Raw genomic sequence first — 27,269 nt, forward strand, 5'->3', positions numbered from 1 at the left:
TTTGGCAGAACGCAGAAAATTGCCACCTTCTGACCATTTTGCCATTTGACTGAAATTATGGCAAACCTTTTTCTTGCGTCCTTTGAGCGTAACTCAGTGCGGATGAACACTTTTGAATAAAAGCCCTTTGTTTTGTTCTCTTTTCCTTTTTTGGTGGGATTTGGTTATAAATTCATTGAGAGTTTTCCTTCAGCAGTTTGAGTTTCTTCAAAGACTTATTGACCAAAATGCCCCTGTTAGGCCCACTGTGACATGATCATCCAGTTGACTCTCCGCAAAGGTAAGGGGCAAAGCGAGTTTGGACAGTTTTGTCCTCTCTTATATAGACTCTTTTGACCTCAGAATCTGATAGGCCCATGCAGCTTGCGTGAGCTCAGTGGAAGTAAATCAATTCTAAGAAGGTAAATCATCTCCTTGCCTTTCAGCTTGGAGTGAATGATTGGCAGGAGGAAACGGTGGTGAACTAAGAGGCCTGGCTGAGCAGCAGCAAGCCATTAACATGCCAGACACCAGGAATTAATCTTTAGTGCAGATGCCACAAATCGTACCACTTCTCCAGTGCCCAAGATGTTTTCACAAATTATAAATCTGGCACTGTGCTGACTGAGTTGTGCATTTCTCTGCACCATCTTCCTTCTCCATATAGCTTAACAGGGCTTTTCCTAGTGCATTCTGTGTAGATCCGAATGTAAGACTCTAGAGGTTGTTGGGAGAAGTGTACATTATTGGCACTTCTCTGCAACTTACTTATTTAGCGTAACTTTTGGGGTAAGCATGTGTTGCATCCTTTGGAATAAGGTTTTCTCTGCTTTGCCCCCTTATATAGCTGCACCCAAATCTGGAGAATGGGACAATATGACAAGGAGAACATGCCTCCCCTTTTTGCTTTGTTTTTGGCTGAACTTTATGGAAGCTTTGAAGGGGAAAAGCGTGAAATTTGCCACAGCATGTGAGAAATGTCAACGTCTCTAAGTGCTACTAAGGGTTTGTTCATTGCCCACTGAGTCAATTCTTCCAGTAGCACAGCTACTTGATCCATTAAGCAAGGTGTGGATAACCTGCAGCCCTCCAGATGTTGTGCGATGTTGACTCCCATCATCTCTGGCAATTGGTCATTCTGTCTGGTGCTGATGGGAGTTGGAGTCCCATCACATCTGGAGGGTCACCACGTTAGCATTTCTTGTTAAACCTGCATTTTTTATTCCTCAGTTCTGTGGAGGTCTCATTTATTTACATTTTGTTTCATCTATCTTGAAGGATCCTTTTGGTTGCACATTTTTCAAACATATCCTGCTGGGTGTATGTATCTTTTAAGACAGCCAACTGTCCTGATTTTTCTGTTTTATTCAATATTTATATTGCCATTACTTTGAAAAATTCTGCTTCAGCAAACTCTCCGATGCTCAGCTTTATTAAAGGATGCTAATTCTCTTTCATGTGTTTCAATTAGGTTTCTTTTTCTCATGATATCTCAATCCGGTTAGCTTTTTATTGCTCAGATCTCTAAATTTGACATAGGAAATAATTTCAACATGACTATACACCTTTTCTGAAATTCAGCTTTGTATGTGTTGCTTTTAGCTACAAGACAAGTGTGAGCCACTGGTTCAGACAGTGGTTTTACTATGCCTTAAAAATGAAATACACATTTCAGTGTGTATATTCAGTCTGAATATAATAAACATATCATGTTTGGTTGAGACACCGTTGTTTGAGGAGCTACAACTGTCTTTCCATAATTATTTCATCTTAAGAAAAGAGCCATACAGGAGAGACTCAATTCTCATGCATAAAGTAAGGTTGTAGAATATGAGGTTGTAGTCCACTTATTCCAGAATAGTTCTGTTCAAGTAATATTAAAGTCAATGAGATCTGGGCATGACTTGCTTGATCGTTTTGAGAGGAGTTGGGTCTGCAGAAAGCATATCCACACACAGTTTAGTGTCATTATATAGCTGAGTTAGTAAGTGGCCCGAGACCTAGGTGTACCTGGGTAGATTCAGAGGTTTCCTGTTACTGTTCTTGTTTAAAGAAGACAATAAAGTTCTTGTCTAGCATTTGCCTGAACAGGTGAATATTTAAACTGTGAATGGGAGAATGGGCACAGACATAAGTCCTGCCTGGTGCATATTGCCCTGACCTTCCTCATGCCCTGGCCTTGGCCCAGTATACCTGAAGGAGCGTCTCCACCCCCATCGTTCTGCCCGGATGCTGAGGTCCAGTGCTGAGGGCCTTCTGGCAGTTCCCTCACTGCGAGAAGCAAAGCTACAGGGAACCAGGCAGAGGGCCTTCTCGGTAGTGGCGCCCGCCCTGTGGAACGCCCTCCCATCAGATGTCAAAGAGATAAACAACTACCTGACATTCAGAAGACATCTTAAGGCAGCCCTGTTCAGGGAAGTTTTTAATGTGTGACATCTTAGTGTATTTTTGGTCTTTGTGGAAGCCGCCCAGAGTGGCTGGGGAAACTCAACCAGATGGGTGGGGTACAAATAACAAATTATTATTATTATTATTAATGTTTGGAGAAGGTCTAAAGAGGGTGCTTACTCATGTTTGCTTGAATACAAGTAGAACCCTCCACATAATTGGGGACCCTGATAAAGTATGGTCCTTGATCATGCAGAAGTTTCCATACATATTGAAGGAAAAGCTCCCTTCAGACCTTCCCATTCAACACAAGAAATGTGGGGATCTGTTGGGTAAGGCTGTTGAATGTTGGGGGCAGGACCTCTGTGAACAGCCCAACGCCTCCATCGCTTGAGGAGGTTTCCTGTTAAGGTGTAATACTGACCTCTTCTATGATATCTTGGTTATACCACTGCTTTGTTCCAGGTGTGATGCATGGGGAATAAGAGGTATCCTAACAACCACCAGAGCAATCAAAACTGAGAAACGAGAGGTTTACACAAGCACCGCAGATGGATGCTAGATCTTTTCACAATTTGGTCAGTTGAACCAAGAAAGGTGGGTAGGGCTGGGTACCTGGGCAGAGTTCATAAAAATCCACCAATTCATGGGCCACATTTTCCAAGCTATCGTTTTATCTTTAAAAGCAATGCTTCCCACAATATATGTTACATGAACAGATTTCTAAAAATTGAAAGGAAATGGGTGTGATTCGCATCACTTCTGAAAGTAACCTGCAATTTACTGACCAGTTTGATTGGGGAAACAGATTCCTTGATCCACTCCTCCCTACCTGCTTGCATATCTGCCTCCCTGAACTCAACCTCATGGAAACATTTTCATGGATTGTGAGCATCTGAGTCCTGAAAAATTACTTTTCCAGTATAAGAACAAGTATTCATTTGTGTGCTTCTATTCTGAAAGAGTAGACTATTCATGTATATTTAGGCAACATCTACTGGTTGGTCTGAAGCAACTATTCAGCATTTGTTTGTATTGAGAATAATGGCATTTTTTTCACTCTCCACTTCTTTTTATTCTAGTGTATATGCTTGTCTTTAGTCCAATCATCTCCCAAGGAGTGCATATTTTAACCTAAAATGTTAAGAATACGAAAGATTTCTTTGACGGAACAAAAAAGCTGTTTGCTTATACTTTACAAATGAGATAAGATAATAGATGAAAGAAAAAGAAAGAGATCATGCTGTTTTAATGGCAAGTTCCAACAGCAAAATAAAATGGTTGGAGGTTCGTGAAAGCTCCCCTTGAGCAATATTTATAGGGATCAAATGAACATCAAGAAGTACGTCTGTCTCAGCAAGGGATATATTATTCTTCCAAATATCATGAAGTGTAATGGATGCATTTGGAAAGATGAAGCATTCATGACTGAAGGAATAACGTAAGATGCTGGGTATGTGTTTTATAGCAGAGGATATATCCTTATAATGAATGTCATCGCCCCCCCCATAGTGTCCTTTGTATTAGAAGCTGTCAAATGTGCATTTCTTTTCTTGCATAGAACTTTTGGCAGTTCAATGTACTGACCCATAAAGCTCTTTGTCCACCTGGTGGCTTCAAGGACATCTTTTCAGCACCAGGTAAAGACTTCATTTTTCCTGTAGGCTCTTGATGGACTGAGGGGATGTTGCTGGAATTAGTGTTCTGCCAAAGCTTCCTGTGGCTGTTTTTTGTGTGTGTGTGCATTTATAATTTTATATGAATGGTAGGTGTTTTGTATGTTTTTTAAGGGTATAGTCAGGATTTTTTTCCAACCAGAACTCACTGGAACTCACTTCCAGCACTTCTCAGGTGGGCACCATTGCCATTCTAAGAAAATGAGGGAGCTGTTCATGGTGAGTTCCAGCACCTGTTTTTCTAGGAAAATAGCACTGAGTAACAGACTTCTAACAAGTCTAAATAACTACTACAGCTACTACTACTACTACCACCACCACTACTACTACTACATTCAAGTTCAGATTAAAGATAAAGAAGGGAGATCAAAGAGGCCTTAAAGTTGCCCATCAATAGGTAGCCCTTAGACAGAGAGCTATGTGAGCACACATCGTGGTCATTGTCTTCTGAGGTAAAAATATAGAAATGTATTTCTAAATATGCATTTATACATATAAATTAGCACTTGTAAATCTGTGCCCTCTTTTGATATCCTCTTTAGCCACTGTGGAGCAGCCATTCTTGTCCTTCCTTCCAAATGCCAACACGATGGCTGTTTTAAGAATGAGGTTGCACTTCATGTTCACTAGATCCATAGCCCTGACCTCCAGGAATATTTAAAACTCAAGTTTCCTTACTGGCCTTCACACCGTGTCAGGTTGTTTAGCAGGGTGAAGCAACCCACTTCAGGGGACACCATGATGGTGGAACAGGAAAGGTGAAAGCAGGAATTGGTGTATAAATGGTGACAGCAAGGCTTGTTTAAGGTGTTGAAGTTAGTGGAGGAGGGGATGGGCCCTGTTTAGGCTGACACTGCCGAAGCCATTATTTATTGTGGGGTGTCATGAACTGGCAGGACAACAGGGAGGAGGAAGAGGATCCGAGTGAGGGGTGTAGCTGCAACTAGGACACACTGGGGCAAGCTAAGGATGGAGAACAAGAGGTGTAGAAAATATGGGGCGACGGAGGACAGTGAAGCGATGGGGGTCACTGCACAGGAACCAGAGCAGCAGGACCCATCACCAGAGCCAGAGGAGCCCCTGTCTTCCCGAACACGACAAACTCTGAGGCATGAGGAACACTATAGGAGGCCGAGGCAGGAAAGGGCCCACAGCCCAGCTTCCTAGTTGGCCAGGTGGGGCTCGCTAGCTCTGGGAGGAGGTGTGTGATTCCTCAGCTGAAGTAGGCTGAGGACAGGTGAGGGCCACCTGCCTTATCAAGCCCAGATGCTGCAATCAGCATGCAAAGTGCAAAAGGGAAGCAGAGCTGAAGTGTTGTGTCTGTTTGACTGTCTGTGCTGATGAACCTTGGCTTGGCTGCCCCTCGACTTCTATGGGACTGTGCTTTGGGTTTGACTCTGGGCTGTATTCTGAGTGCTGGACTTTGGACTTGGCTCCTTGGATCAACCCTAGACTGTGTTTACTGACCTTTGGAGTTTGTTTGTGTGGATTGACCTGCAGACCTTGAACTTTGGGTTGGTGTGCTGACCTGCTGCCAAGTCGGCCAGCGGTTCAGGACATGAAGACACGGTAAAAGCAACAGTTCCCTATTAAGGTGCTTTACAAATAGGGTTCATATCTTGATAAAAGAGCTGGGGTCCCAGCACAAAATGGCTGCCAATGGCAACAAAAATAGAAAAAAGAAAAAACGTGATGGTACTTCAGACCAGCGACTACCATCACAAAGAAACCACTGGTATCTTCCAATGTGCTGTAAATGTCTGTATTGAGTGCATGTTGATTGTCACTTTAAAAAAAAAAGAATTGCAGTGATGCAGCGACAATTTTTAAAACATTGTTTAACTCATTTCTGTATCTGAAAAGACAGAACCTCTTGCGTTAAAGTGTGATTAGAACTGTAAGCATAATTGAAAAATGGTGTGTAGCACTGATTTTTAAAAACAGCATTATAACATTTACATACCTATCTTTGCACAGCAGTTCAGAACATTGTTAGGCACTTAGTCTGCAAACTAATGCACATTTATCTAGGAGTCGGAACCATTGATCACAGTGGCACTTACTTCTGAGTAAGCAGCATGAAATGGCACTATCAGCCTGTTCCACTGTGGCATGGCTATCAGTGAGCAGCCAGGAATGACTTCGGTGGCAGATTCCTAAATGCTATCAATTCGTTCAATTTAATATTATTTTCCTATATACTTGGAATAATTTCCCCTTCATCTGTTTCTTTGTACCTATCTCTTTTGCCTTTTGCTTTGGCAGAGTTTACTCTAATTTGTTTTGAGTTTCATAATATTAAAGTTAGCTATTTTGGGCATATCTTGTCAAGTTTCAAATAAGCAACAGAGACAAATTGATGAGGTGAAATTACGAGCACAATGGAATTAAACAGAGTTTAGGAACACACGAAGCTGCCTTTTACTAGGTCAGACTATTTATTTACCTCAGTACTTTAACTGGCAATAACTGTCTTGAATCCCAGAGATTCCCTGCCCCCCCATGCCAAATGCTTTAAAGCAGGGGTGATGAACCTGTGGCTCTTGCACTTTCATTGGATTCTGGCTCTCATCATCGCTGCCCATTGGCTATTCTGCTTGGGGCTGATGGGAGTTGGAGCAACAACATCTGGCGGCCATTTTCTTCAAGGTTGTGCATGGCAACCATGGTGGACACCTCATGTTTGCATTTATGTAATTTCTTTTCCTCACCAGCTCCCTGAAGTGGTTCCAGAACGCTATAAAAATGTAATCGGGCATCAAGTCTTGAAAAAAGAACATAAAGTCGGCTGCCAGCCCCGTAGAAACAGCACTGAATAACATGCTCAGACAATAATAGGAAATGTGGTTTTTATTAGGTCAATGTTTTATGAGATTAAGAAAGAAAACCGGCTGTTTTCCTGTGCTCCGTGAAAGTTAATAGTGTCCGCACAGGAAAACAAATTAGCAAGGAAGTAGAAAATCAAGTTATGTTTTATCGAGGGAGCTGAGCATGAAATGCACATATTTGCATGGTAATATATCCCAAAACTATAAATGGAATGGATTTTGTGAAAATATTTTGAAAGCTATGGCGGTTTAGGGAAATGAATACAGGCAAAATTAAGCAAAGAACTGTTTGGAAGTTAATTAAAAGTTAAAAACAAATATAAATTGTAGAAAATAGAATACTGGCACCAAAGAGCCATCAACAACAAAGGAATAATACGGGACAATGCAGCAACCTGAACACAGCTTGATGGGGAGTGCTGCAGCTGCTTGGCTGAGAGAAGGGAAAACAAGCTAAACAGTAAATGTAACTGATGTTCAAAGCCATATTAGACTGCAGAATGTTAGGTGATGCCGGCATAATGGACAATGTGAGCACTGGGCCCAAGAGAGGGGTTAGCAGTCCAGGCCAGAAACAGAGTACTGCTGAACACCTTGGGTGGGTAGCTTCCAGTTTTTCTGCCCTACAAACAAGGTTGTTGGAGGGACTCTTCCCCTCCCCTCCAGTACAATATCCTTTTGTAGGCATGGACTTGATTCAGGTGACCTTTTCTGTTCGTGAATGTGGATGAGCTGTGACACAACTGTCATCGTGAGGTGTGTCTGAGAGCTGCAGGAGCAGAGCAAGGAGGACATCTGAAATGATTTCAGGTTTTACTATTATAGAATCATAGACTTGTAGAACTGGAAGAGACCCTGAAAGTTATCTAGTCCAGCCCCCTGCAATGCAGGAATTTCAACACACCGTCACTCATCCAATCTGAAACCATATCTGACCCATTTTAGCTTTGCAAATGTGCTAGCAGTTTTATTGCTGCAGCACTAGGATGCCTTACATTTCAAAAATCTTAATAATAGTGTTATATTGATGGGGGCATGATGTAATTTCCCCCTGCTTTGTTATGGCTGTGACGTGCTTTGAGCTCAACTTTGTTGTTGGAAAACCAATAACCTAACCAAACCAAATTTAGCGACCGTTTTTGAAATGGTAGCTTTCAGACCTGAAGCCTAGTACCACATAACTTTCAAAAGCACCTGGTGCAATCCAGGAAAAGATTTAGCACCAAATCACTGGGATTTAAATCACAGCTCAATGCACTTATCAGATGGATGCCAGAGAGATTTAATCATGCCTTACCGTCTTTTACTGAGACCATTACGACTGACTTGTAACTTGGTTATTGGTAATTCTCTCCACAGATTCATAAGATGTTACAGGGATGTTACTTATATCCAACTTGCTTTTTCTTCTTGTGGTTGGTTGACTCTGTCACAGAAGTGGAAACTGAGTGTCTGATTCAATTTGGCTCAAGGTTTCAGAGCAAATTAAATAAAGCTGAAGCAAACTAAACAAACCTGAGGTTTGCCCAACATTGTTAGTTAAGCTGGTGTTGTTAAGACCATTTATGAGACAGAAAAGGTCTCCTGTTGCATAAATAAAATATAATTCTGGTTAATGGTTTTGGAAAAATCATGGTGTTCCTTTACCTTAGCTACATCCAGGGCCCCTCAATATGTCCCTTTAATTGTGCATTCATGATGATTTGTGCTGCTTTCAATACTGTTTGTGCCTGCAAACATTTTGGGGTGGCTATGCTGTTCCTTTCCAATCAGTGTATGCCATGTAGCTTGCTGCTGAAATCTTGCAACTTTTTATAGCATGACTGTTCAGGTTTAATGGTTTGCTCCACTTTTGTTGCTCTACAGCATGGGTAGGCAAACTAAGGCCCGGGGGCTGGATCCGGCCCAATTGCCTTCTAAATCTGGCCCGCGGACGTTCCAGGAATCAGTGTGTTTTTACATGAGTTGAATGTGTCCTTTTATTTAAAATGCATCTCTGGGTTATTTGTGGGGCATAGGAATTGGTTCATTCCCCCCCCCAAAAAAATATAGTCTGGCCCCCCACAAGGTCTGAGGGACAGTGGACCGACCCCCTGCTGAAAAAGTTTGCTGACCCCTGCTCTACAGTGCAAGAGTGCCCTTCAAGATGGCAACAGTGTGATAACATTGGGGGAGCATCACAGAACAACTCATAGAATGGAATGATGAGGGGGCAGTCCGGTATAAATCCACCATGAATGCACTGTTTTTGCAGAAAATACACCTGCAAAAATCTTCACTGGTCTGGAGGACCCCCAGTCTCATGTCCGCATTAAATGCATCCGTTCCTTCAATAATAGCACCACCATATCCTCATGGTGACATACACAGAATGGTAGGACAACCAATTCTAGGATCAGTCCCATAAAGTTAGGCTTGGCCTCAACACATGGGTGACATTAAGCCCCACACAGAAAGTTCCAAATAAGCAATTTACTCTGGGGTATATGTGCCCACAATAGTATAGTAATATTCCCCTACTTTAGACGCCATCTTTCACACTGTCTGTTGTCCAAGACACTCAAATGAGTTGCATAATTTAATTACTGAGATAAGGAACACAGCAAAAGTAAATGAAGGATGATGTGTATAGAAGGAAGTATGCAGAAAAGTATGTGATGTGCCTTCTGTAAAAGCTACAAGCTTAATACGCTCATAGCTAAATGAGAACAAATGAGCTTGAAATGCAAAAACAATGTTTCCCCTTGAGATTCCTTCAACATTCTTGGAGTTTTTAAATGCACACTTTCCTGCACTGTTTTCCAGGATCTCTAAGGTTGTAAGAGTGATGATTCTTAAGGCACAAAGCTTTGAGTGAATTTTGTTTCTTCAGTCCTGCAATCAGGCATTGTTCACATACTTTCCTACTGAAGGGTTGTCCCTCTAAAATTGAACCCCAAAACATATTCACTACAAAAGGAAAGTCAGTTGTGAGATGTGGATTTTTTGTGTGGGGAGAACAGAGATAGGTATCTCTCCTTCACGTCGTCCTTCTCAGTGAAATGTGAACATCAAGGAAACTGTATTACATCTATCTTTCTTTTTTACATTTGGGACTCCATCACCTTTTGCCCCAGTGCTCAATCCTTGTCTGCTATCAAAAGATCTCTTTAGATTTCAAAAAGTAAATGTGATGGAGCACCAGGACTTTTTTTTCCAGCCGGAACTCACCAGAACTCAGTTCTGACACCTCTCAGTTGGGCACCATCGCCATTAGAAGAGAACAAGAGAGATGTTCATTGTGCTGCTACCTCTTTTTCTAGAGACATAGCACTTTGGAGCAGCTCATCACATACTGGAAGCCACTTCCATACCAGCAAAAACCTGCCTGAGTTCTACCTAAGGTAAAGGTAAAGGGGCCCCTGACCATTAGGTCCAGTTGTGACCGACTCTGGTGTTGCGGCGCTCATCTCGCTTTATTGGCTGAGGGAGCCGGCGTACAGCTTCTGGGTCATGTGGCCAGCATGATTAAGCCGCTTCTGGCGAAACAGAGCAGCACACGGAAATGCCGTTTACCTTCTTGCCGGAGCGGTACCTATTTATCTACTTGCACTTTGATGCGCTTTCGAACTGCTAGGTTGGCAGGAGCAGGGACCGAGCAACGGGAGCTCACCCCGTTGCGGGGATTCGAACTGCCAACCTTCTGATTGGCAAGTCCTAGGCTCTGTGGTTTAACCCACAGTGCCACCCGCGTCCCTTGAGTTCTACCTAGATTGCCCTTATTTTGTGGCCCAAGAATGCAGTTTGACTTGATTTTAGCATCCTTCTAAAGCACTCCGTATGTTTGTCTGCAGAGCTCATAACCATATTGTTCTTCATCACTGGCTGCCCTTGTTCACAATGTTACAGCAACCCTAATTGCACCTGCCTGGGAGTAAGCTCCACTGAATTCAAAAGCCAATTACTTTTGAGTAGTTATGGTTAGGATTGCTCTATTGGTGGCCTAAAATAGCTGTCCCTCCAAAAAAAGTATATGTGTTTTTCATACGTTGCTATTTTTAAAATATGTAATATGTAAGCCACCTTGGCAGGATTTATAAATAATTGCAAGAGATAAATAAATATGGTCCATGTCTTCCTGGTTGCTCCCTACAACCTACTGTGTGGGAAGTTTCCATGTGGATGAGGCCATAGGGCCTTGGTGGATTGATGATGATGAATGTTCTGCCATTTTTATGAAAGGCTATTTTTAAGTGGAGATAAGTCTAGGCAGCCCAGCTGTGATGCATCCCAGATTCTTTTTCATTCCCCAGTTGGACAAAGTTGTTGGCATCCGTCTGTCTTGAGAGACAATGGTACTGGATCCAAAAAGGCTCAGGACTGCCAGCTCCTCCTTGCTCCAACTGTAAGTAAAGTTACCTGCCCAGAAACAGATTTCAGCTAAACAATTTACTTGATGAAAGCTACAAGTTACTCCCCCCCCCCCCGAATGTCTAATTCGGTTTCAAGGAGGTAGCTTATATTTCAAGTAAGAGGAGACAGAGCATGCGAAAAATACATGGCTCATAATCCCTTCTGCACTTGCCCCCTGTGTCAACAATACCTGCTTGGGGAAGGCATTTTCTCAAAGAGCATTAAGAAAAAAATGGGGAAAATCATTTCTAAAACAATTCTTTTCTGAAAAAGGTTAGTATTTAATGCACCACAGCTGGAAACATTTCAGAATGTTCATGGCCATCTCCACTATATTTTTTTAAGATACTGGATTTTCTCCTGTTCCTGTAATTGCTGAGCACATCCATTTTAAAGGTCAGACGAAGCCAATTATCTTGCTGTGACCTCCTGTACAGGGGTGAGGGTAGCATTCAAATGATCCCTTCTAGCAGAGGCAATAGTAGTTTGCCTTTGGACTGCAGCATACTGAGGGGGGAGATAAAGCTGAAAATCAATTTTATAGTTTATGGACACAGTTAATTTACCATTCCACTTAGTAATTTGCTCCCATTATGAATGATCTCAGTATTACAATGCACAGCTCTTATTTCCTGCCTTGGAATTTTTCAATAATTAGAAAAACTTGTTCTGTTAATTATTTTTCTCCTCTGTTTTAAATCTCCAAGGTTCACCACAACGCTGTATAGATTTTCCTTGGTCCAACGGGAGACGATGTCTGGAAGTTTCAGAGGTAAAAAGTGGATGGGGGTGAAACATTCCTCCCCTCAAAAAAAAAGGCATGGGGTTGCTCAGGTAAATAGTACTGAAGTAGCTGCACGTTTGACTGCAGGTCCCCCTTGTCATTGTTATGCTCTGGCTGGAAGCCTCTGGTGAATGTGAATGCCCATCTGTGGATGCAGAAGCTGGAGTCAATTCGATGCATCTCCCTGACCCCACCCACCCCTAACTTCACAATAAAGCTCACTCATGCCCCCAGACTTCACACATAACCCAGACTGGGGAGCAAGGGGAAATCAAAGAATGTGGTTTTCCAAGCTTGTAGATGTATGTCTACTGCGAATCAAATTTTGTCCCAAATGACATAACTTAAGCATCCAAGTATGTAAGGATTGACACTGTCCACCATTGTGGACAGTACTTAAGCTAGGGAGACCTCTGTATAAGACAGTTTCATGGGGATTAGGAGCACTTCTTCAGTGACCTGTGTGATGCTCTTGCCATTTCCATGTGGTTAATGAGCCAAACTAGATCTGAAGTGAGAGACCTGTGCTGAAGTGGGACATTGGTGACATCATGAAGCTTCTTCTAAACCAGGCATGGCCAAACTTGGCCCTCCAGCTGTTTTGGGACTACAACTCACATCATCCCTAGCTAACAGGACCAGTGGTCAGAGATGATGGGAATTGTAGTCCCAAAACAGCTGGAGGGCCAAGTTAGGCCATGCCTGTTCTAAACCAACCAACCAACCAACCAACCAACCAAAGCAGCAACAGGAAGGAGGGAATAGAGTCAAAGGAGAAGCAAGGCAGACAGAAGGCTTAACCTTTCCCACTGCACATTTTTCTCAGTTTAAATTGTCCCTTCTCCCTGAAGCTGCTCTGTGCCCTGCAAGGAAAACCTTAGCCTGGAGTGTGTATATTTGAGATATAAATTGCAGTGCGGGGTTGCCATATGCCCTCTTTTTCTGGGACAGGTCTTCTTTTCCACAGGTAGAGTCGTCACAGCGACCCATAGTTAAAAGCAGAAGTCGGCAAATGTGTCCTCTTTTTGGTTCTTCAAAATATGGCAACCCTAGAACCCAGTACTGCTTCCCGACCCAGCTGCAAGCCCTTTGACTGAAACAACGATGGGGGTCTCATTCACAGATTTTATGTGTCAAGTTTGGTTCTGAGTTCCATACCTCCCTGGTAAGCTTTCACACGATAGTATGGAAAACAGGAGGCCTATGCTGGTGCTCAGGGCCAGCCCAGGACATTTTGGCACCAGAGGCGAACCACAAAATGGTACCCCCTTGGGAATCAAAGGCCATCATGGTGGGGGGAGGGGCCTGTTCTGGATCACGTCAGCTGGGTGCAGAGCCCAGTAGATCCTCAGAGGGCACCCCACATTTTCCTTCCTGGGGTAGGAGGAGACCAGCAGCACCTTCTACTTGCCGAGACAGGATAAATGTGCTTCAAGTTAAGTATTTTTTGGTTGCGCTCCGTGGCGACCCGGAAGTAACGGAGCACGTTACTTCTGGGTTTCGCCGTGTGCGCATGCGCAGACAGTCAAAATGACGTCATGCGCATGCGCCAAAGCGGCGAAAGGCGACCTGCGCACACACAGATGCATGGACGTGAGTTGTGTTCACTTCAGGATGCAAACAGGGCTCCGGAACGGATCCCATTCGCATCCCAAGGTACCACTGTAGTGGCAGAACTGGCCTCCAAGGAGCGTGCCACAGCCGTTGCTCTCACTGAGAGCCAGTGTGATGTAGTGGTTAAGAGCAGTGGACTCATAATCCAGTGAACCGGGTTTGCTTCTCTGCTCCTCCACATGCAGCTGCTGGGTGACCTTGGGCCAGTCACACTTCTCTGAGCCTCACTCTGAGCCTCACTCACATCACAGAGTGTTTGTTGTGGGGGAGGAAGGGAAAGCAGAATGTTAGCCGCTTTGAGACTCCTTCGGGTAGTGATAAAGCGGGATATCAAATCTAAACTCTTCTTCTTCTCACTGCGGCAGTGGCAGCAGCAGCAGGCAATGCATTCCTTGGAGGCTGGATCTGCTGCCCCCGTGAAGCCTGCCGCCCAAGGCGGTTGCCTCACCTTGCCTCATGGGTGGGCCAGCCCTGCTAGTGCTAAACTACACATTATGCCTGGGAATCCAGTATTCTGAAAAGACCAGGCCAAGTGGCAACTCCACTGCCATTGGCATAGGGACAGAGCTGCCGTTCTTCTCCATTAAACTGAAGAGAAATCCTTTTATATGCTTAGTCCGGATGGAAAGCTCTGTCCCTCCAGATGTTGCTGGACTCCACTTCTCAGCATCCCTGATCACTGGCTATCATAGGAGCCAACTCCTAGGGGCCGTGGCAACTTTGGCCCCTGCAATAAAATATTTGAGAGAGCTGTGCCCCTGCAAAGTTGCTGGGCATTGCCATTCAAATAGGGTGTGTGGACCTTGTCATTTGATCCATTATGTGGGGCAGGGCTTACCTTGGGCCCCCACAATATTTTATTCAAGTTGGCACCCTTGCTGGCTTTGCTGGCAGGCGCTGATGAGAGTTGGAATCTGACAACATCTGGAGGGCCACATATGTTCTGCCCATGGGCCATGGGGTGCTTTTTGAAAGACCAACAATTCTAGTTCCTGGAATTTAGGACAGCATAATATACCAAGTAACCAGACAGCCTTTATTCAGAAATAGCCTCACTGTGTTCATTGCGCTTTAAAAGGTAAAGGGACCCCTGACCATTAGGTCCAGTCGTGACTGACTCTGGGGTTGCGGTGCTCATCTCGCTTTACTGGCCGAGGGAGACGGCGTACAGCTTCCGGGTCATGTGGCCAGCATGACTAAGCCGCTTCTGGTGAACCAGAGCAGCACATGGAAACGCCGTTTACCTTCCCGCCGGAGCGGTACCTATTTATCTACTTGCACTTTGACATGCTTTCGAACTGCTAGGTTGGCAGGAGCAGGGACTGAGAAACGGGAGCTCACCCCGTTGTGGGGATTCGAACCGCTGACCTTCTGACTGGCAAGTCCTAGGCTCTGTGGTTTAACCCACAGCACCACCCACGTCCCTCAATGGGCTTTCCCCCTGGTAAATGTGCATGAGATTTGTATGGGTTTTGTAGTCTAGAGCTGAAAATCTGTGCAAACTTGCTTGGGAGTGAAATATACTCCCAGGTTAAGCATGTTTAGTATGGGGCTATAAATGTACAGTATTCTTTTTGCTTGCTAAAAACACAAAGGCAAACACGTTTAGAAGAAAGAAGTTAATGATCAGTTGCGACAGGGTTATTTATCTGTGACACACAAGTACAAGGAAATATAAAGGAAGGGCGTTTGATTAATTTTAAGTTCCCTGGAAATGCTTTTCTCCCCAATCAAACTTCCTGATGACCTTTTCTCTGAACAGCTTGACAAGAAAATCCATAATACAAAAAAGCAGTCCGGTAGAATGCAAAGAACTTGCTTTAAATAAGCAATTGTTTTATTTATGAACTGTTCATAAAAACGTGCATCACATGCTCAGAGAGTTTGGATTTGTTGATTCCAGTATAAAAATACACTTAAGATACATAACTTAAATCAACAATAACTGTATTATGTTTGGTTGGTAAATGGTTTGTTAGGAACACAGATGGATACAATAATGCAGCATATAAAATGTATTATATTCCCCCAGATACTTTTAAAGTCTTCAATGGTCAGAACAGAATTTATAGTCTACATATTTCAGAATAATTCCTGGACTGCTGTAAACAATTTCCCTCTATCAAATATGTGTTTGGCTGCTTGGCTTTTAGCAACACTATTTTATTTATTTGCTTTGCTTTCAAATAACCCATGGAAAATTAATCACTTCTACATGCAATTGGATCTGATTAATTTTTTAATTTTTTTTTTTTTACAATATTTCTTAAATATAATGAGCTTGTCAAAATCACTATTCCACCCCCCAAGGACTTTAAAAATAATCCAATGTGTTCTTTTATTGGTGTGTTCAACAGGCACCAGTTGCAAAGTTATGGTCTTCTGCTTCTGTAGATAGTCTTTGAACATCTGTTGATGGTGAGGTGACCTATAACAAATATTATTGAACCTTAATGGGATTACTCTAGAGTACATGGTTATTTTATACAATTGTGTTGCCAGACCCTCCAAGTGTCCCTATTTTCTAGGGACAGTCCCGGATTTACAGAAGGCATCCCCATTTCTGATTTGATCCCAGAATGTCCCACTTTTCCTTAGGACATCCCTATTTTCATAGGAGAAATGTTGGATGGTATGGAGTTATGCAACCCCCAAGCCAAGGAGATAAGTAAAAAGGTAAAGGACCCCTGGACGGTTAAGTCCAGTCAAAGGCAACTATGGGGTTGTGACACTCATCTAGCTTTCAATAATTTGTCCATAGACAGCTTCCCGGGTCATGTGGCCAGCATGACTAACCACTTCTGGTGCAACAGAACACCGTGATGGAAACCAGAGCGCATGGAAACGCCGTTTACCTTCCCAGCACTTGCACTGGTGTGCCTTTTAACTGCTAGGTTGGCAGAAGCTGGGACGGAGCAACGGGAGCTCACTCCATCGTGGGGATTTGAACTGCTGACCTTCTGATCTGCAAGCCTAAGAGGCTCAGTGGTTTACACCACAGCATCACCCGCATCTCCAACTATAGGCAGCCCTATATAGGGAAGTTTTAAAAAATGTTTGATGTTTTATTATGTTTTTATATATGTTGGAAGCCGCCCAGAGTGGCTGGGGCAACGCAGTCAGATGAGCAGGGTATTATTATTATTCTTAACATTATTATGAATAATAGAATAGGACATCCCTATTTTCATCAGAGAAGTGTTGTGATCTACAGCCTAATCTAATATTCTCTACGTCCCTCCCCACCCCCACCCCTGAGTTGTTGAGGGGCACATTCTCTTAATAAATAAATCTATCAGGCCAAAAACTAATCTATGTTGATGGTGGGCTGGACCAATGGGCCAAAGTCCAAAGTGGTCAGGGCCACCCACTTTTGTCCCTCCTTTTACCACATCTCTCCTTTTCTGACACCTCTCGTTTTCTTCCCACTCAGGAGGCTGTAAGAGGAGGAACAAATCCCTTTGGCTGAGGCCTGGCTTGTGCAGATGGCTTTTGAAATTATGCCAGAGGCCACAGCAAAGTAGGCCAAGTTTCTATGTAAATGAAACCTTTCAGCATAGTCATGGCACTCCTACTTCGCAACACTATTCCCATTGAAATCAGACAGGCACCTGCAATTTTGATATTTCGCCTCCCACTGAAAACATTTCTGATTTGCCAAGAGCTTTTAAAGGATAGATTTACTGAGTGCTTGAGCACTGCTTGAGGTCTGTATTTTTTTAATGATTTTATGATATTCTAAACTGTGGGATGGGGGTTATTTTTCTGTTGGTTATTGTGTTGTGTGTTTATATTTTAAACCACCCTGTGACCCTCAGATGAAAGGTGGTATAGAAATTTAATAAATAATGATGATGATGATGATTTTAGTGGCAGTGCCACAATATTTTTTTAATGAGCTGGCTAGTTAATGCTTTTAAAAATAAAATAAAATGAAAGTGCTGCAGGCTGCCCATTCCTGGATTAAAAGTTGATACTGTATTAGATTATTATTTGGCAGAAAACTCAAACCATTTAAACACACACATACCTATTTTTCAGGCATTCTGGAAAACATGGAATGACAGACCCTGAGTAATACAAGCCATCTACCTCCGACACCAACCCTTTGCAGGAGTGTTGTGGAGCAAGTGAGTTGCCTCCATATCTGTTATTTTTTAATGATAGCAAAACAAATGAGTACAACAAGCTTACCAGACTCATTCACCAGCAGCGTAGTGCAAATTGCCAGGTGTTTGATTAGCTGCCTCCTTTTTGAAATCTGCTTTTGGCCTGCCAGTTTGACATTTTGCTTTTATGCCTGTTGTATGTGCCTTAATGATTTAAATGGAACACAGTTTTATCCTTTGTAAACTTAGACAGTTGCAGGAATAGTAGTGCTTTTACACACACACACACACACACACACACACACACACACCCTCCCTCATGCACAGAGAGTACAATCCAGCTAACATTAATGATTTTTTAAGTCCCAGTGATGTTGAAGAGTTAATAATAATATGTTGAGTTTTTCTCTGCTGAAATGAAGAAAAATTGAAAGTGCCTAACTTTATCTGGATCATAGGATGAACTGAGGTTGTGGAGTCCTCGTTCTCCTGAAATCCATAGAGTTCTGGTTTTATAAACAGAAATGTTGTAGGACTAAGTTCTCAGCATGAAAATTCATTTCCTTGGCAAAGGAAACAATGGTTTCTGCTGCAATGCTTTATTTTTTAATAAAATAGTATTAACTTTAGACTATCCTCTCTTGTTATTTTAACGATGTATTTCATAAAAAGGGAATTTTGCATTGGCTTAAACTCCCTGCATCATGCATGCCTAATCTGCTGTTTTAGGATGCAGTCGTATACTGACTTGCCTGTGAATAAGCACCATTTAATTCAATGGGATTTCCTTGCATCGAATTATTACTTTAATCACATGTCATTTATTTATTAGATAAATATATCCTTTCTTCCCTCCAAAAAGTTTAAGGTTATTTCCATTTTTATCCACAAAAGTATCCTGTGAAGTGGGTTAGGGTGAGAGATAGTGACTGGCCCAAGGTCACCAAGTGAGTGGAGATTTGAACTCATGTCTCTCCAATCCTAGTCCGATACTCAAGCTCAAACTCAATACTGGCATAACATGTGCAGCTTTAGCACAGCTCATCAGAAGTGTTGGATTGCTAAGCAGGGACTGCCAAATTAGTTTCATGTTGCTTAGTTTATATTTGTTTTAGATTGTACCTACATTTAAAATGTATTAACATGACCCAAAGTTCTAAAGGGTTCTGCTTTGCACACAGAACTCTAGTGATGCACACAGATAGTCTAGCTCATTTTGATGTCATGGAATGCTCTGTGACAGCAATGAGGACGCTTGCAGCAATTATTATTATTATTATTATTATTATTTAATTAGTTTTATTGGTTTTTTGTGTTACAAACAGATAAACAGGGGAACAGTGCATCTGTTGTCTCCACTTTGAATTCAGTCTTTTTCATAGTTTGTTTACATTTGGTGAGAGACATTTTTGTCATAGACATCTTGCAGTTGAGGAGGGGGGAGAGAAATGGGGATACAGTGGTACCTTGGGTTAAGTACTTAATTCGTTCCAGAGGTCCGTTCTTAACCTGAAACTGTTCTTAACCTGAAGCACCACTTTAGAAAATGGGGCCTCCTGCTGCTGCCGCGCCATCGGAGCACGATTTCTGTTCTCATCCTGAAGCAAAGTTCTTAACCCGAGGTAATATTTATGGGTTAGCGGTGTCTGTAACCTGAAGCGTATGTAACCCAAGGTACCACTGTATTGTTCTTTTGTTCTGTCACCTATTCTTAGTGTTGAGGGGGTAGGTTGTGTCAGCATGGGCAGGTTCTTTGTTTGAGTATTTATTATTGATATTGCGAGAGGTTAGGGGTTCCTGAGCTTGCTTGGTTGTGTTTAGTTGATTGCGGTGTGGTTTATTTGTGTGAGGGAGGTGGGCTAGGTTGTTGGGTCAGGTGAGCCATATTGATTTGTATGCTGTTGAAGGGGGAATAGGTCATTGTCCTGTTGTGTTGTGTATCTAATAAAGGAGAACCACACTGGGGTGAAGGCATCTTCCTTAGCTTGTCACTGCGCTAGTTTGAGTTTGTTGGTTAGCTTTCCCAGTAGAGCGGTTTCCCATACGCTTTGGGACCAGTGGCCTATGTTGCTTGCAGCAATTATCAGTTCACAGAATAAATTGTGCAGGGTGGTTCCTGAGATCATGGAGCAGGTTTTCATCTGTGTTTAGATCATTTTGAATCAAGAGGGTGGGCTGAACCTTTCAAAACTGTGTTGTTGTTGTTTCTTCTTAGAATTCCCAAGCAATGTTGGGTGTGAGGCTGCTAGTAATTAAATAGATCAACTCTGTTCTTCGGCAGAATTCAAGAACTAAATCATACAGTAAAAACAGGGGCGGGGGAGAGTTCATTTGAGGGCCAATATGTACAAGGAGAGCAGCATTCCAGTTTGGTTTTGCTATAAATGGTGTCCAGAGGCATAGCAAAGAGACAAATAATTTCCAAAATATATAGCAGATAGTGGTACCAACCTTATGCAAAAGCATTGTAATCTGTCAATACTTTTACTCATCTGGTCTCTGGGAACATACCAGATGTTGATTCTGCAGAGACTATGGTAACAATGGGGAGCAATAGATTCATGAACCAATCACAAGTGTGGCTTCCTGAAGTGGTTGAAATGGCTGTTGGCAGAATGATGTGGTCTTATTTGTATACACAGAGTGTACAAAGGAGAAAAATGAAAACAAAGAGCAGTGGAAATGAGAAAAGGGAGTGTCATTTGTATTCTTTGGCGAATGATGTACAATCCAAAATGCTTGCTCTCACATCATATATTACTGAATAGGATTCATTTCCTCAGCAGAAAGATGACACTTTAATAGATCTCGGAGATAATTTATATAGGGCAGCTGATGTTTCCTCAGAGTTGCTCAACACATTGTAATTGTATTACTGGTAATGAATCTCATTTTTGCCGTGATGCTGAAGAAACAGGATTGCTGATGAACGTCGAATCAATTGCCCTCAAAAGAGACACAAGGTTTTGATTATTTAAATTCACTCCCCTCCTTCCCACTGCATTGTTTTGGTAGGTAAACAGGGAAGTAAGAAGCAATGTGAATTTATAATCTCTCTGAACACACTACTTTCCATTTCACTCCCACTGGGGAAACCCAGCCAGATGGGTGGGGCATAAATAATAATAATAATAATAATAATTAATAATAATAATAATAATAATAATAATAATAATAACAACTATGTATGATAGCTATTGAGAAGGAGTCATGGAATGTGCTGATTTGCCAGCACAGGAACATAACGGCCACGGCAGGTGAAGGGAGGGCCACACTGGAAGGCCTTCAGTGGAATTAGATTCTATGGGATCAGGGAGGGAAATTTCTTCCTCAGCTGTTCCCTGCCATGCGTTTTGTAGCCGAAAAACACCTGGTTTGTAAAGCGCTAAAAACGAAGAAGCATCTGCTCCATCTGTCTCCTTGGTGACAAGAGGGTTGCACACTGGCTCCCAGTTTCTTTCTCCTAGCATAGACAAATGATTCTAAATTTAACTTTGATTTTCTGCTTAGCTGAGCCTGTGTCCAACCAGTTTAAACAGATACCTGCTGTTAACAACAGAGAGCCAAACAGCCAGAAGCCTGCTGAAGTCTTCCTATGAGTAGGGAGGCAATAGACAGAGGAGTGGCAGGCAGTGGCGGAGCAAGCCGATTGGGCGCCTGGGGTGGCGCGTGTGCCCTGCGCCCAGGGGCGGGGCCAGCCACCCCTGGGGGCACCGTGGGGCCTCCAAGGAGTCTGCCTGCCTCCTCCCACTCAGCCGCCCTACAGCTGAGGGGGAGGCAATGGGCAGACTGCTTGGGGCAGCACTGAGCCTGCAGGCGCCCAAGCCACCGTGTCACTCCCAGGAGAGACGCGTAGCTCGGGCGTGCTGCAGGCCCTGTGGTGAGTGCCGCCCACCATTTTGTCACCCCCCTCAGTGGGGACACCCGGTGCGGGTCGCACCCAGTGGCGTAGCGTGGGGGGTGCAGGGGGGCCGGCCGCACCGGGCGCAACATCTGGGGTTAGGGCAAATCCATGGGTTAGGGGGCGCAAATCCACGGGTTAGGGGGCGCAAATTACTTGTCTTGCCCCGGGTGCTGACAACCCACGCTACGCCACTGGTCGCACCCACCGCACCCCCCTTGCTACGCCCCTCAAAGGTCCCCTTAAAAATAAATTCTGTGCTTCTGTTCAACAACCCCATGTTCTGGGCAAATTCACTGAGGGCTAAAAAAATGGGTTTTATCAAGTTACTCCTCCTCCTAAATACTAGATGGATTACCAACAACCACATTGCTGTTTGAAAATATAAAAAAGTGTGCAGGGGTCTTCTGGCTGACCGTAACACTCTGTTTGATGAGTTTTTCCACATGTGGTTGATCAGAACAGAAAAAAAGAATCACAAGCTTATAACAGCAGTTACTAATGAAAGCTATGAGACGACCACTTTACCGTGCAGCTAGCCAATGTGTGCTTTCAGTTGTCGTAATCTTAGGACCAGTTTGGGGGTCACATGAATCAGTCTTTACCCTCAAAAAAAATGTTTGTATGATGTGTGTAAGGGGAATTGTGTCCTATATAAAACATTCACGTCCTATTAAGGTTACATGGGGGAGGTGCACGTCACTTTTGTTAAGCAATTTTGGCATGGCAAATGGTCAGGGAGTTGTAGTTCAGAAACGTCTGAAAAGTCACATGATTGAATTAGAGAATGTAGGTCAGGGATGGGGAGCATTTGTTGTTGGACTGCACTTCCCAACAGTCCCAGGAAGCATGGCCAATGGTCAGTGATGATGGGAGTTGTAGTCCAACAAAACTAGGAAGGCTACAGTGTTCCTATCCCTGCTTTTGTATGGACAGAGACCCTGTGAAAGCCTGGCAGGCTACCTCTCTTCTTGCCATCTACGATTTAGTTATTTTGTTTGCTGAGTAAGTGCCATTGCCCTTAGTGGGTCTTACATTTGAGTAGGCAATGTGTAGTATTGTGCCATAAACAAATATCTCTCCTAATTTGCTGCTACTTGTATTTATGTTTTCTGTATCCAGTTGTTGCTTGAAAATTTGATTTTACTGGCATTGCCTTTTGACTGTAAATGCTTTCTTTTGTACATCACCTCGGGCACCTTGTCAGAAAGGGGGCATGCAAATGAAGTAATTAGATGAAGTGCAGCAGGGGTTCTTTGTGTGGTGTGTCCAGAAACACCACAACATTGGCTATAAATATTAATGACCCCCCTCTACCTCTTTTGGAAAGAAAGCAATTTGCAATGAACAGTAAGGTTTGAAGTATTTTAAGAATGTGGCAAAATCTTGGCTATAATTCATTCTCTCTGCATATAGAGCCTTTGTCCTCCACATGTAGAGAGGATTGATGATAGTCTTTATGTCTTTATTGGGCTGAAGACTCTTTTCTATCAGATGGTCTCTCATCAAACTCAGGATCTGTCTTCAAAACTTTTTTAATGTGCTGCACAAATATTCTAGCCTTTGCATCTAAAAAACATTTGTGCTGTGTAAGTGTTTATTCACTGCATGCATTTTTCAGATCAGGCTGCATATTCATTTTATAGTGAAAATATGAAGTTAAGTGTCAACAGTGGAAACAGTTCAATCTCAACTTATTGTCCCATTTAGCAACAATGTTCTATTTAATAGAACTCTTTAATGCCCTGCATCTGTTCCTATTGACCTAACATATTGCAGCACCTTCATAAAAGTGAGCCAATTAAAGCAGCTGGCTGTTCTTAAAGTTGAGCAACTTTGTTCATTCCAGAGTGTCTCAATGGAAATTAATCTGATGCTGAAAAATAGGCAGCAGGCCTTGGGCAGAGTGTCAGAGTTGGAAGGGACCTGAGTGTTATCTAATCCAACTCCCGGCAATGAAGGAATCTTTTAAAACAAACCTCCAAGGAAGGTTAGTACCCTTGGGTGCACTTCATCAGGTCCCAGAGATGTGAATTCATTTAAGGTAGCTAGATGTTCCATTACCACATCTTGGGCTGTAGCTCCCTCTGTGCATCGTTTATTCTGTTCTCAACAGGTTGGGCACTGCTTTTCTTTCGAGTAACGAAAGAGGTAAAGTAGGTGTTCTGCCTTCTGTCACCTAATAGTATTTATCTGTCTTCTCCATACTGTGTTAAGAGCTCATATTTGTCTTGCTTGTTTCCCCTTACTCTGTGCATTAGTACAGAGACAACCGAAACCATGAGTCATTCTCTCCAGCTGCTTCCTCCTTGTAGTTTCCCAACCTTTAGCAGGTTTTCTGGAGCACCACCTCAGTTTCCTGTGCATCAATGAAGCTATTATCCCTAGTGCTAGGTGTTCCCCTGTCACCTATAATATGACAGTCTCTTTATTGTCTCCCTCCCCCTCAGGATTGCAGTCTTCATTATTATTTAAAATCCTGATGCCTTCAGAAGTCTAAAGAACATGACATGTGCACAGATGAATGGAAGCTGATATCACAGTTCACAAGGTATGAAATATGCATGCTTTTGCAAATCTTGAATGATCAGTAATTTTTAACCCTTAACAACATAGATGCAAGGAGGAGCTAGTCTAGGTGTGCTGGTTGCCCACCCATGCCTGGAAGTGTTGTGTTACACAATTTTGTCTCATGCTTAAAAACTTGCTACTTATTCAGCAAAAGATAGTTTATAGGGGAGAATTCATTAAAATAACTTTAGCATGGAAAAATAGTATTATCTGAAGCTTAATATAAACATTATAGATAAAATACATATTTACACAATAGCAAAGTACATTTATATACAACAATATCTATTATATTTAAATTATATACTTTAAAAATGTCACCAGACTAATAAATTATACACAGTATCAAACATGTCTGGCACTTCTGTAGTGCATAAAATATTTTTTTTAAAAAAATCAACAGATACAACTGCAACAAGCAGGAATCTGTTGGAGTTTTAGTGCCTTGAATAAACAGCATCTGAAACAAAAAGAAAGCGGAAGTTAGGAAGTGCACACAGAATGGTTTTGTTTTCGTATTTCCAGTGCCAGCTGTAAACATGTCCTTATGAAAGTACTAGAATGATATAGATAGCTGGAGACCAGAATTGTGTCTCTATGCAAAATAAGGAAGCGGCAACTGTGCCTTAGAACAACAAGACAGAACAGTCATATATATTTTTTTCTTGACAGGACTCCTGCCTTTTTAATGCTAATAGGACATTGCCCTATAAATCTTTTAAATAAAAACAAATAACAAAACCAAGCTATATAAAAAGCAGAAATTGAGGAAAGAAAGCTCTTTTTGGCATACGAGTTCTGTGATTAGGTTAAGCCTTTCCTGCTGGATTTCTGCTTATCACACAGCTCTTAAAGGACATAAGCTCTGCAACGGGGTGGGGTGGGGAGGTAGCCATATTAGTATTCAGTATCATCTATACTACAGACTTACAGTGCAGTTCTAAACTTGTCTACTCAGATGCAAGTGCTGCATAGTTTTGTAGGACTTCCTCCCATCTGGAGTTACAGCTTTGAACTGGTTAAGCCATCATTCCTTACCCCAGGGAACTCTGGGAACTTTAGTTCTGTGAAAGGGGAAAAGGTTCTTTAAAAAAATAGTATCTTTTTCAGGGCAGCCATCTTGGTACTCCCCAGATGTTATAGACTTCAGTGGTCAGGGGTGAGAGGAGTAAGAGTCCAACAAGCCTATTTAGTGGCTTTCACCAGTGCTGTAAATAATCTATGCTCTGGAGAGTTGGCATACACATGTGTTGAAAACAATTCTAGCAGGGAATTAACAGAAATCTTTATAATTCATACAGTAGGATCATTTTTTTGCTGGGGGGGGGGGAAGCAATGGCAGTTAAATTGGCCTAAAACACCCACACATTTGTACTTATGAAACAGCAGTGAGATTCAAACTGCAAACCCTCGCAAAGGAACATCCATTAATCTTGTGAAAATAAATAAATCAAAATCAGGTACAGTGGTACCTCAGGTTAAGTACAGTGGTACCTCAGGTTACATATGCTTCAGGTTACAGACTCTGCTAACCCAGAAATAGTACCTTGGGTTAAGAACTTTGCTTCAGGATGAGAACAGAAATCGTGCTGTGGCGGCACGGCAGCAGCAGGAGGCCCCATTAGCTAAAGTGGTGCTTCAGGTTAAGAACAGTTTCATGTGAAGAACGGACCTAGGGGAACGAATTAAGTACTTAACCCGAGGCACCACTGTACTTAATTCGTTCCTGAGGTCCGTACTTAACCTGAAACTGTTCTTAACCTGAAGCACCACTTTAGCTAATGGGGCCTCCTGCTGCCGCCGCGCCGCCGGAGCACAATTTCTGTTCTCATCCTGAAGCAAAGTTCTTAACCTGAAGCAATATTTCTGGGTTAGCGGAGTCTGTAACCTGAAGCATATGTAACCCGAGGTACCACTGTATAGTTATCATGCCTACTCTCTGGAGTTTGGGACAGAACCTTCCTTCAGCCCCAGCCACCATGGCCCAGGGATGAAGAGAGTTGTGGTCTACAACATCTGGAGATATCATATTGGCTATCCTTGAACAAAATAAGAGACTTAAAAAAATTGTCAGTATGGGTAAAAATAAAATAAAAAGTTTACTGGGCATTTAGCTGCAGAATAGTCAGATATTCTGTGAATCTACCACCACAGAACTGATTACTATACAGGACTCCACGATCAAAAATTGATAAGAAGGCTTTAGTAAATCCTCTCATTATGACTTCCTATACTGGAGCAAGATGTCAAGCAAAGAAAGTGATGGAAGGGCAAGGCAGGTTATTCTTATCAAGATCGTTTGTTTGGTATAGTAAATATGTCTGGTATTTTATTAGCACAATATATTCTCCCTTCTCCAGAAAGCCTAAAACCTCAAAAGGCAGCAAAAGGGTGATGTTCTATAGCATAAAATATGGCATATGAACATATAACACATGAAGGGAAACACATTAAGCCTGTAATGGAGCCTTCAAGTACAGCCCATGAAAAGTTGAAAGAACTAGATGGTGTTTAGAGATGCCTTGAATGGCGGAGATTTCTTTCAAATAATAGAAAGGTCAAGTTGGAGGACAGTAATAAATCCATGAGATTTCGTTCAGAGTTCTGGGGTGTAAATTCTCAACTTTTTCAATGGGAGTAGACTGGTTTAAATAAAAATATTTAATCCTCTCTTGTGGTGGACTGTGCAGTAACAGCACAAATGTAAGAAATATCAGGGAGTTGTAGGTTCAAAGGCACTGCATGAACAACTGAAGAAAAACAAAATGAGGGTTAACGCTCAGAACCATCTTGCTTCTCTTCTCAGCTCATGATACCTTCTTACCCGTAAGAAGCAGATTATATGATTTGCCATCCATCGCCAGCTCTTTTAGCAGAAGTCCCAGGTTGTGTGCTAACATTCAAAATTGCAATTTTTATATTTACTGAAAGAGATGGCTGCTTTTGCTATAACTACCAGTTATATTATAATCATGTTGTTAACGTATCATAAAGTTATATTTTTTTAATCTTAAAAAGAAATCCTTA

The 27,269-nt window shown here is 42.4% G+C and overlaps 1 protein-coding gene and 1 long non-coding RNA gene across 6 annotated transcripts in view; one reads left to right on the forward strand and one right to left on the reverse strand.

Annotated features, from left to right (window-relative positions):
- On the forward strand, positions 1–27,258 carry LOC310743989. Of its 4 annotated transcripts, XR_014539306.1 has the most exons (9): positions 1–280; positions 426–688; positions 827–984; positions 2,833–2,964; positions 11,164–11,255; positions 11,971–12,035; positions 12,999–13,212; positions 17,095–17,198; positions 17,703–17,741. It is a non-coding gene; the product is annotated as an uncharacterized lncRNA (long non-coding RNA). The 4 variants fall into 4 exon arrangements; XR_014539303.1 differs by lacking the exons at positions 11,164–11,255; positions 11,971–12,035; positions 12,999–13,212; positions 17,095–17,198 and adding exons at positions 16,019–16,079; positions 24,122–24,222; positions 27,049–27,258 and having other exon boundaries at positions 827–1,004; positions 2,854–2,964; positions 17,703–17,791; XR_014539304.1 differs by lacking the exons at positions 11,164–11,255; positions 11,971–12,035; positions 12,999–13,212; positions 17,095–17,198 and adding exons at positions 16,019–16,079; positions 24,122–24,222; positions 27,049–27,258 and having other exon boundaries at positions 17,703–17,791.
- PTPRB (protein tyrosine phosphatase receptor type B) overlaps positions 24,386–27,269 on the reverse strand; it is a 76,944-nt gene continuing 74,060 nt past the window's right edge. For both annotated transcript variants that reach the window (XR_014539245.1, XM_083574300.1), the window contains exon 33: positions 24,386–24,702. Coding sequence is in view for 1 of the 2 variants with exons in the window: in XM_083574300.1 (XP_083430426.1) it covers positions 24,680–24,702 (23 nt within the window). In the remaining variant the exon portion in view is untranslated. The remainder of the gene's footprint in view (positions 24,703–27,269) is intronic.

Source organism: Podarcis filfolensis, assembly GCF_964270895.1.
Source record: "Podarcis filfolensis genome assembly, chromosome: 10".
NCBI classification, from domain to species: Eukaryota; Metazoa; Chordata; class Lepidosauria; order Squamata; family Lacertidae; genus Podarcis; species Podarcis filfolensis.